Below are 11,278 nucleotides of genomic sequence, written 5' to 3'. Positions count from 1 at the left end.
AACCCTGTTCTGGTACAAGACTAACTTGGCTGAGGCACTTGGCTTGGGAACAGGCTGGTGGGAGTCCCTGCTCCACTCCCTTCTCTTTCAATACTTTGACCACTGGATGTGAAGAGCTGACTCGCTGGAAAAGACCCTGATGCTGGGAGAGATTGAGGGCAGGGGGAGAAGGGGTGACAGAGGATGAGATGGTTGGATGGCATCCCTACTCAATGGACATGGGTCTGAGCAGGCTCTGGGAGACAATGAAGTATAGGGAAGCCTGGCACGATGCAGTCCATGGGGTCACAAAGAGTGTCTCACCTGACTGAGAGACTGAACAACTTCTCTTTCAACTTCCTCAGCCCTAAAATGAGGTTAACATCACCCTAGGGCCATAGGAGGGGTTCAGTAGACACTGTGTAAACTAAGAATTGGTAGATAATGATGCTGGTGAAGCCCCATCACAAAGGGCCTTGGAGTTTCATCCTGTGAGGCCCCAGTTGTCAAACTTCCCATCACAGCAAGTCAGCATCGCCTGTACAGAGAATGAGGCCTCTCAGGCCTACCCCACACTTGGCGGATCAAACTCTGGAGGTGGGGTCGGCAATCAGCGCCTTTGCAATCCCTCTCGGTGATTCTTGGACCCTCACGTTTGAGACCCTGCTGAGAGGGAATACGGAGCCATTAGGGTGTTTGGCCAGTGGAGTGACAGTGATACAATGGCTGTTTGCAGACCATTTATTCACGTTAAACAGGATGAAACGGTCTAACTGCTGGCTGGCTCCCAAAGTTGCCGGAAGAAGCCTGTCCATGGCTCCTCAGCGATCTCTAGGCACAGAACTTGGGGCAAGACTCCTGGTCAGCGCCTCGTCCAGAGTGAGGAACGCGGCGCAAGGCAGCGAGAGGAGCGGTTCGGGTTCAGTTTCCGCCCAAAGTCTCGGGACCCGTCGGCCGAGGGATGCTCGGCGGATCCCCAACTACAACCAGGTCACCGGTTCAGCCTGGAAAAGAAGAGACAGGACCGGAGAGGCCGGCAGGGAAACCGGAAACGAGGGTCTTCGGGGGCCAGACTCGGCGGTGGGGGATGCGATGGGAAGAGAGCGGGGCGCGGGGGCCGGGAGGACCCTCCGGCTCGGGGGTCCCGGCGCGGCGGGGCGGGGCGCGGCGGGGGCGGGGGCGGCGCGGTCCTCCGCCCGAGGCGGGCAGGCGGGGGGTCCGGACGGCTTCCCTTTGTCCCGGCTGCGCCCCCCTCCGGCCCCGCGCGCGGTCGCCGCCCGGGCCCCGCCCCTGCTGGAGATCCGCGCGGCTCCCCGCGCCCCCCGCCCCGCCGCCTGCGGGCGCGAGCGCGCTTCCGCCCGCTTTTGCTGCCAGAGGAGGAAAGGGGGAGCTGTTCGCTCTCCTCCGAGTACGATTTCGGAGTCCCGTGTCTCCTCCTCCCGCGCCGCCGCCGCCCCCGCCCCCCGCTCATCTTTGTCTGGCGGCCTCGCGCTCCGGGCTGCACACTCGGCGGCGCCGCGGCCCCTGCTCCGGGCCGCTGTGCAGGCGCGCGCGGGGCGCGGGGCCGGGGCCTGAGGCGCGGGTGACGCCCGGGGGCCTGCCGGCCGCCCCGGCCATGGAGTGAGCGCCGCCGCCGCCGCCCGCGCTCGCCCCGCCCGCCGCCCCCGGCCTCGCCCGCGGGCCCGCGCCGCCCGCCGGGCCTCCGACGCCCAGAAACACGCCGGAGACCTACTGATCGTGGCCGATCCGCGGAGGCAGAAAGGGAAGATGGCGAACGACTCCCCTGCCAAAAGTCTGGTGGACATCGACCTGTCCTCCCTGCGGGTGAGTGGCGGCCCGGGAGCGGCCGGGCGCGGGGCGCGCGGGGACCCGGGGCCGCGCCCTGGCCGCCCGGGCGCTCGGGCGCCGCCGCGGGAAGAACCGCGGGCACGGCGGCCCCTTTGTCTGCCCGCGTCGGCGGGTGCGGGGGCCCCCGGGGCGCGACCCTTCGCCGGCGCCGCCCGGGACCCCCGGCCCCCGGATCGCGGCCCTCGGGCTCGGGCGACCCCACCGCACGAAGCCCACCGCTGGGGTCGCCGCCCTTTCTCTCCGGCTGCCCTGCTTCTTTATTCATTGTTGTGCTGCTTTCCGACGCTCACCCCTCCCCTCCTTCTCCTCCAGGATCCGGCGGGGATTTTCGAGCTGGTGGAAGTGGTGGGAAATGGCACCTACGGACAAGTCTATAAGGTCGGTGCGGGCGCCTCCTTTGTTTCCCGGGGACGGGTTGAAACTTCTGGTCCGGGGGCGCCGGAGGATGGACACGCCGCCGCCCGGAGGCCACGCCGCGCGGCTGAAGTTAGGAGAGGGGGCTCGCTTCGCCGTCCCGCTGTTTTTTAGCAGAGTTTATATTCACATTGGCCTGAAAAGACCTCATTTCCTGGCTCTCAGATAAGGAAATAACGCTCCACTCTCAGGCATGCACTTCCATAAAATGGGAAAGCGTTTTTTTTTTTCATCAGACAGCCTCCATGTCCCCTCACCACCACCCCTCCTCCCGTTTTTCCCAGATCTGGCCTTCGGAGTTGGTGTGTTCATTAAAATTCAGAATAGGCAGGCCTCGCTTGTGATTATCCCAAAGCACTGCCTTGGCCTCCTTGAGAATTGTCTTCGTGTTGTCTCGTTTGAATGCTCGCCGGGAGTCCAGGGAGCGGAGTTTGCTGATAACCTGGTTCTGCTTTATCACCAGTATACGTTCTACCGATGGGCGCGTATTTTGGGGAACAGGGGAGGGCTGTGTGTTTGGGTAGCAGGAGCAGGAAGAATTACAGGGTGAGGATTATACAGTCTGAATTCCAGGAATAACCTGTTTGACAGGTGTGTAATTGAAACAGAAATGAGACAGAACTCAGGAGTGGCGAGGGTGCCCAGATTTCACACCTACCCCAGGTCCTTTTCTCTCTCTCTTTTTTAAAACATGCGCTCCCCTCCACCCCCCCAATCCCTTGAAAGTAACAAATTCGGAGACTCTGAGTCCGCCCTGAGTAACAGACTCCTGTGAGACTAAGCGTGTTGCTGGTTTTGTTCAGTGCACGTTGTGGAGATTACGGAAAGCTCTGGCTAATGGAGGCAGGGGCCTTGAATGTTTGAAACAGAATGTGAAATTCGCCGTGTTCTGATTTGTTTCTTATTACTGAAGGCTCTCTCCAAGTTATCTGCACCACACCGGGGGTGTTCCAGAGCTCTTCCCTGTTTTCTAGTTGGATTGGGATAGGATAAAAAAAAATCTTATGAAGCAGGGCTTTGTGGTTCGCTGTGAAGAATTGTCATTGTCTGGTGAAAAGCGGAGGAGGGGGGTGTTGGAAGCTGACTGTAGACATTTTCTTCGGCCAAATTAAGTGTGGATCCCATTGTCCCTTTTTCTGCTCTGTGAATAGGATTTATCTATCCACAGCCCCAACTTTCCCCCATACTGGCCTGTGGTCTGAACTGGACGGAGTCCGTCTTTTTAGGTGATCTCAAGTGAATCAGCATGTGTTCTGTTGGCTAACAGTTGGGGCCAGGGCCAGGTTTTTGAATTTGAAAGAGAGCCCTGTTAAGCTTGGCCTGCCGGGCTCAACTGAATTTGGAAGCTTTTGGAAAATTTTGGAAACGGTCATGTTGCAACTCCCTGAGTGGTCTGCTAACTGACTCCGAGACTGTTCTCCCCAGCCTCAGTGTTTGTTTAAGCGCCGGTTGGCTTTTCCTAACAGAGTTTTTCTGGCCGGGTCCGAGTGGTGACCGTCCTCGTCCAAGTGAGTTAGCCAGGGCTTGTTTTTGACCTGGTTACACAGAAGTTGGATTGTTTGGGTCTTCAAGGGTCAGCACGAATGTGAAGGCTGGTGGAAGTAGACCAGAAGCTGTTTTTGTTTTTAAACTGTAAGAGAAAGAGAGTGAACTGTGGGTGTGTCTTCATGGGTTTAGGAGCTGGGTTCTTAACGGGAGCAGCTGAGGCAGGTTCACTCCCAAGGTTTCCCCTGCTCCTTCCCTCTGGTTCCACTCTCTCCCCCCAAGCTTTTGGGATCGATTTGCTAAGCACCAGGTTTGGGAAGCCGTTGGGATCCGGGCAGTAACAGGCTCTCTGGCTCTCTTCTTACAAAGTACAATTGAGAAGAAATTCTCAAATTATGCAAAGCCGAGGAAGCTATAGGAAATCTGTGCAACAATGGCCTGCAGTCTGAAGCAGGAGTACGGGAGCTTTTGCTCGCCTGCAGTTGTTTTATTATTACGGAGAATTTGAAACAGACTCTGGAGAGGGAGAGGAGGAGGAGAGCTCTGCTTCACAGTGACCAGCACGTGACTGATCTGGTTTTCTCTGCTCTCCTTCCTTCCACCTCCATTATCTTCACAGAAAACTCAGATGCCATTTCCCCATAAATACTTCAGTTGGTGTCTTTTTTTTTTAGGTAGTCTCCATGCTGTTCTCACACCAAAAAAAATGATTTCTTTCCTAGCAAATTTTTTTTTTAAATTGAAGTCTAGTTGATTTGCAATGTTGTGTTAGTTTCAGGTGTGCAGAAAAATGATTGTTATATGTGTGTATATGTATGTATGTAAATATTCTTTTCCAGATTCTTTTCCCTCATAGATTATTACAGAATATTGCATTCCTGTGCTATGCACTAGGTCCTCATTAGCTGTATTTTATGTATATATAACAGGGTGTATATGTTAACCCAAAACTCCTAATTCATCCCCCGTCCCTGCTTTGGTAACCGTGTTTGTTTCAGATGTTCAGCGCTAAACTTTCCTGATCATCTCATATATGTTTTCTTACTCTCATGATAAAGTCTTTCTTATTTTTGAACTGACCCTGGGAAGTTGAGTCTTAGGTGGAGAGAGCAGAGACTGCTAACATCTTCATTTTTTCCCTCCCTTTGTTGTTATTTCTGGAACCATTTTCATCATGCCTAGAAGTGTGTTTAGCGTTTCTGTTGGCATGATTTGCATACAGTGGTTTTGTGATTAGATTATCGACACTCTAGCATTTGTTTGCTCTTCCTGAACATGCATCAGTGTGACTAGTGTCAGAGTTTGGAAATTAAAAGAACAATTGTAGGTGAAACACCTGTAAGCTGAGCAACCTGCAGTCCTAGTTTAATTCATTGTTATATTTTCTGTTTTTAATTTTTTTCTGTGAACTTTTTTAGTGATTAGTGGTTGCTTGTTTTTAGAAGATTATGTTTACATGAAGTGAATGAGTTGAGAGAGGGAGTTTGCTGAGTTTTGACATGTTCTATGAAAATGGCCTTCTTGGGGAGTTCAGAATTTTCTCCATTCCTGACTAAAATGGTAGAGTTGAACAGTACATAACTTTATTTTTTAATAAAGGATGTGAGACATAGGCTATATTCTATTTAGAGAAACTTAGTTTTTGCTTTAGGCTTTTGAGTGATCATAGGGAAGGATACTCATAAATTCAAAGGGGGAAAAACATTGTGAATTTCTGTTTGCAGGGTTTCATTCGGAGTACCATACATTTATAAAAGAAGTGTCTGTAAAATGTTCCTGTGCGTGTTGAGTAGTGAATGTAGTAGGTGTAGTAAATTTTAATTATTGTCATCAGAAGGGAGCAGTGATAATGGGAAGAATCCAAACCAGGATTGGTAGATCGAAGTTCATTTTTGTGTCTTTGGAGTTTGTTATTTTTTAATTTGGCTGGTTGTGTTTCTTTTCTTGGGGTTGGTTAGTTAGTTAAGTCGCTCAGTTGTGTCCGACTTTTGCGACCCCATGGACTGTAGCCCACCAGGCTCCTCCGTCCATGGGATTCTCCAGGCAAGAAACTGGAGTGGGGTGCCATTTCTTGGGGTAGCTACTCTTACTTTGTTTTTTGTGCGCATTCAGTGGCCAGTGGTCCAAAATATCTTGGCTAAAGACAGGGAAATCCTGCACCGGAGAGGCCTGGGGGGTTGAGGTTGGGGTGTGGTGAGGGGGTGGTTAGGGAGCTGAGAATCCAGCAGCCCCCTTGCCTGGATTCAGGGCTGCCTCACTGGAGGGACGGATAAGCATCTTGACTTTGACCCTGTCCTTCTGGGCTGGAGGCCTTGAAAGTTGAGGAGGAGGCTCCTCCAGGCCTGAAGATGGTGGGTAGAGTCAACCTGAGAGTTGGCCACCTGTTGGCGCTGTGCAAATGCCGTCCCCCTCTCTTATTGAAAGCGGGGTATGTGTGGCCGAAGGTGACCCTCTGGGAGTGGCAGGAGGGCTAGGGAGTGGTGGGCATCTGGAGGAGGGTTTATTCCTGTTGGTGTTGAGGACGCCCCTTGTTCCTTGGCATCAAGGGTCCATTGGAAGTTTGGGGGTCTCTGAGAGGAGGAGGCTTGCTCAGATGAGGTTTGGAGAAGGAGAAGCTGAGATGGTTGGCCTGGGTCAGCGGTCCAGGAGAGAGGAGGGGATGGCCAGGTCTGGGCAGGGCAGGGCAGGGCGCCAGAGAAAAGAGTGTAGGAATGAGTACTTGGACTTCTTCCTTGATCACTTCACTCCATGTCTGCAAGCTCTGGTGTGGTCCTTTACGTGGGTCCACTGTTGCCCGCTGGATGAGAAGGAGCCTTGAGATTTTCGAAAGTGCTGAAGTTGCTTTCGATTGCTCAGCAATCAAAGTGCAGTGTAAATCCTGTAGCTTTAAAAAATCATCAGTGTAACATTTTGGAGCAGGCACTTAAACTTTTGTGAGGGGGGGGTTTGCAAATGTTACCTTGTCAGGGTAGCGACTCTTGCTCTTAATTAGAGGTAAAGACATTTCACTGGGGCACAATGAACTTTGTAGAACTGCATGTTTTCCTTAAGAGGAGGGTTGATCGGCCTGTGAGTGGCATGTACAGACTTGTTCAGAGACACAGTTCTTTCCTGCTGGAAAGATTCCGGGCCTGAGTTTAAGGGAGGCGGAGAGGACACACTGAGGCGAGTGGCTGTCTTTAAAAAAAATTATCAACTCAAACTTCCAAAAACTGTTTTGAAATGAAACTAAATCAGGAATGTCAAAAGCCTTGCAGAAAAGCCAACCATCAGATAACACCCTGCTGATGGTAGTTTTAACTCCTTATTGCTTGAAACTTTGTAATACAGTGTTTATTTCTGTAGCTTGCAGACTTGTATTTTGTCTTTTCCCTCCCTTAATCCATCTCAGATATATGTCTGTTTCTGTGTATTGACATTATCCAAAAATATTATCCAGGGGCCCTTTTGGTACAGAGTGTGTGTTCATAGATTTTTGTGGACTGACCCTGGAAAAGCAAAGATGATTTTTGGAAAAATAGATCCTACTTTGGAAGTAATGAATCCATGAGCAGGTGTGCTAAACCAAGGAATAAGCTAAGGCATTTCATCCCCAGGGAACAAAAAAATACTATAAACTAAAATGTTTTTTAACCTAAAGGTGGGTGCTTTGACACATGTATTTCATATATGGTCTTTTATTTTGTTTCTTTTCTGTTTTAATAAATATATACTTTCATCTTTTTATGAATCGAGGCTTGAGGCAAGACATAAACCCAGAATTGGTTAAGAAAGGGGCAAAAAATGCAAGTTTGCAAGCTGAAGGGTTGCCTGCCCTCAGCTGTCGGCGTTCTCTGTCTCTCAGCTGCGGTGACTTTAGGCTGCCTGTGCTTTTCATCGTTAGTAACAGTGCTTTCAGCTGTCTCTGTTCTGATGACTTACATTGGCAGACAGCAATGCATACAAATTATCTTGCAAGTGCACGGCTTGCAGACCCAGGTGGTCTGGGTACCAAATAGGACTGTTGCCCAGAGTGCAACACTGGAAGCTTCATTCTCTATCTTATGAAGGAAAATGTACAAGAGTGCAGACCAAGAATTTATGGTAATAGAGTCAAGAACTTAATCTGCAGTGGGTTCTCAAAATCGAACACTGCCTGTTTAGAACTTTTTTGATGATTTTAAGGGTCGGAACAATTTTAGGTCATCACCTTACTGTTTGAAAATCAAGGTTTTAAAAACTTTGATTCTCCCACAGGTAGCTAGATATATAGAGTGGATCGCAGGTGATCTTAAAAGTACTTCCTAGTAATTGCTGTAAATATTTAGTATAAAAAGATTTTTTGTGAATTCAGGTTGGTTTTAATACTGCTCTGAATTATCAGTGTTAACATATTAAAAAGCTGTGTTGAACGTTTAATTTTGGACCTGATTTTCATTGGAACATGATTATCAGGGGGTAGAGATTCCCAAGTACTTTTAGAAGATTCTGTTTACAGTTATTAATATTTTGGGCTCATAGTATGGTAGCACAGAATTGAATCACGATACGTCTGTCGGTCACAACTGAACAACATTTTTCGGACTTGGGGAGGGATGGTGAGGAAGAGAACGGAGACCAGGGCAGTGTTAATATCACCGGTGACCGGTGTGGCGTCTGAACGAACGGTCTCAGGTTTTTATGATACTCCGTTAGGAGGCTGGCTCAGTAATGTTCGTCGGCTGGCATCGTTCACAAGCAAAGTGAGTGATGTGTTGGCAGGTGCTGAGTTGTGCGGCACTGTTTTCTGTAAGAATTTCAAAAGGAAGGACCAAATGATAAGTTTTAGAACTTCTCAAGTTTTAAAAACTGGCATCTTAGAAACTGACATCTGTGTAGCATCATGTGGAACTTAGAGCTAATTTCGGGAGACAAGTTAACATTACGGGGCTGGTGTCCTGCTTCTCAGGGCACTCACTGCCCTGCAGCCTGAGCTGGGCCCTGCCTGATGGTCAGTGTCCGTTCAGCGGTGCAGGCAGTGTGTTTACCCTCCAGGAGCACAGGGAAGATGGGGTGCACACCGTGTGCCAGACGTGTAACATCCTGACATGGCTCTGTCTCCCCAGGCCCTGCACCCAGACACAGCCCATGCACTCAACCCCAGCTTTCCAGCCTCCATGGGGCTTGGGCCATAAAATACAGTACCAACTAGACAAGGAAAGAGACAGAAAATCAGATACAGAAAATACCATCCTCAACCTTTTTTTTAAAATTTAGTTTATTGGAGTATAGTTGATTCTACAGTGTTGTGTTAATTTCTGCTGTATAGCAGAGTGATTCAGTTTTATATATAATACACATTTTCATATTATATGCACATTCTTTTCCATTATGGTTTAATATAACATATTGAATATAGTTCCCTATAGTATATAAGGTACTACTGTTTAAGGTCCTACAAAGATAAACAGTTTTGAAACTTAGAGTTGTCCTATTCCAAGATGCTTTTAGTTGATCCATCTGAAATTGACTGCTGTGTTTTTAAATTATATGCTTGCATGGCTTTTTCTTGGTTTATTAGTTTTGTACACTTACTGACTTCTAGAGATGGTAGTTACGGTTTTTGAACTACTGTTGTGATCTTTTGTGAAGAATTAGCTGTTATACCTGCCCGCCTCCCTTAAATGAGTATATCATAATTTGGGGTTAAAATGATAACTTACTCTGAGCCAAGTAGTCTAATAGGATTCCGTTTTCTGTTTTAAACACTTGAAAAGTTACATCAAATGCCTAGCAGAGTTAAGCTTTTATCAGCAGTTTTTATTTTTAAACAGTTAAGTATGACAAATGACTTGTTGTTTCAGATAACTTATTTTTTGTTGATCAGTTGTTGTGACCAGCTCTTAGCGACCCCATGGACTGCAGCATGCCAGGCTTCCCTGTCCTTCACTGTCTCTTGGAGTTTGCTCAGATTCATCTCTGTTGAGTTGGTGATGCCATCCAACCATTTCATCCTCTGACTCCCCCTTCTCCTTTGGCCCTCAAGCTTTCCTAACCTCAGGGTCTTTTCCAATGAGTCAGCTCTTAACATCAGGTGGCCAAGGTATCGGAGTTTCAGCTTCTGTCCTTCCAGTGAACACTCAGGGTTGATTTCCTTTAGGATTGAATGGTTGGATCTCCTTGCAGTCCTAGGGACCCTCAAGAGTCCTCTCTAGTACCGCAATTCGAAAGCATCACTTTTCGGTGCTCAGCCTTCTTTATGGTCCAACCTTTACATCTGTACATGAATACTGGAAAAACCATAGCTTTGACCATATGGACCTTTGTTAGCAAAGTGATATCTCAGCTTTTTAATATGCCATCTAGATTTGTCGTAGCTTTCCTTCCAAGGAGCCTGTAGACTCACTTTCTTCTCCCTGGAGGGGAGCTGGCCAGGTGTGCGTGCCCCCACTTTGGTGTGTCGTAGCTCTGGTCCTGGACCATCTGTTTCTTGGACACCGCAGCCTTTTTTTGTTTTTGGTATACTGCCTTAACTTTCCTGAAATACATTCTCCGGGTGCACAAGTTTTGTCTTTGGATAGCTGAAAATATTTGCATTCTACCTTTGCATGGGATTTATATATTAGCTGGTGGAAAATACTGTTGGCTGGAAATCCATTTTTCTCTTGGAGTTTTGAAGACACTGCTCTTCTATTTGAGTGTGACCTGTTCTAACTTCTTTGGGGAAGCTTTTAGGATATTCTCTTTATTCCTGATGTTCTTAGATTTTGTGATTGTCGTGTATTGTCATTCACTGTTCCAAGAGCTTGGTTAATTCTTTTCATTAGCAGCTGCCCTTTTCTTTTTGGAAATTTTTCTTTTTTTCCCCCTCCAAATTCCCAGCCTTCTCTTTCTGAAAGTCCTGTTAGTCATCTCTTTGATTTATTTTCTTATCTTTTCCTCTTTTGTTATATAGTTTTCAGTCTTTTTTGTCCTGCTGTTATGAAATGCCTTGACTTTCCATTTCAATGTTTCTATTGAATTTTAAGCCTTGTCATATTTTTAATTTATGAGAAGCCCTTTTTCACAGTATTTTTTTTTTTTTTTTTGGTAAACTGCATCTATTCTTTCTTGGAGTTATTTCTTATCTCTCTGAGGGTGTTGAGTGTAGATATTTTTGGTTGGTTGGTTTTCTTGAGCTCCTGTATTATTTTCCCTTTTCCTCCAGGTTTCATTTTTGTTTATTTTGGTGTCTATTAGTGTGTGTGTATTCTTTCTCAGATTCTTTTCCCTGATTGGTTATTATACAGTATTGAATATCATTTCTTGTGCTGGAGGTGCTTGTTGGCTATCTGTTTTATGTGTAGTAATATGTATATGTTCATCCCAACCTCGGAAGTTATCGCCGTTGCTCCACACCAGCCTCCTGGAGACAGAAAATTTTGTTCAACAGGTTTATTTCTTTAACCAACTTTATTGAGGTATATTTTATGTATTCTGGAGTTCACCCACCTCACGCCTGCATTTCAGGCATCTTTGGTAATGTGCTGAGTGGCATGACTGTTACCACAAGTCAGTGTTCAGCACGTCCCTTGCCCTAGCAAGGTCCCCCCTC

General features: G+C 47.8%; 1 protein-coding gene across 50 annotated transcripts in view; it reads left to right on the top strand.

Annotated features, from left to right (window-relative positions):
* Positions 1–1,562: 1,562 nt before the first annotated feature.
* MAP4K4 (mitogen-activated protein kinase kinase kinase kinase 4) overlaps positions 1,563–11,278 on the top strand; it is a 148,591-nt gene continuing 138,875 nt past the window's right edge. For 7 of the 50 annotated variants that reach the window (XM_055400733.2, XM_055400759.2, XM_055400750.2 and 4 more), the window contains exons 1-2: positions 1,577–1,803; positions 2,140–2,205. In XM_055400733.2, coding sequence (XP_055256708.2) covers positions 1,747–1,803; positions 2,140–2,205 — 123 coding nt within the window. In that variant the 5' untranslated portion in view covers positions 1,577–1,746. Of the gene's footprint in view, positions 1,804–2,139; positions 2,206–11,278 lie in introns of all 50 variants that reach the window. The other 43 variants (XM_055400764.2, XM_055400731.2, XM_055400729.2 and 40 more) reach the window with 17 other exon arrangements.

Source organism: Moschus berezovskii, chromosome 11, assembly GCF_049115385.1.
Source record: "Moschus berezovskii isolate FMDL1 chromosome 11, NW_MosBer_1.0, whole genome shotgun sequence".
Classification (NCBI taxonomy): domain Eukaryota; kingdom Metazoa; phylum Chordata; class Mammalia; order Artiodactyla; family Moschidae; genus Moschus; species Moschus berezovskii.
The sequence above is the reverse complement of the archived record's forward strand: the minus strand, read 5'-3'. Positions and strand labels throughout refer to the sequence as shown.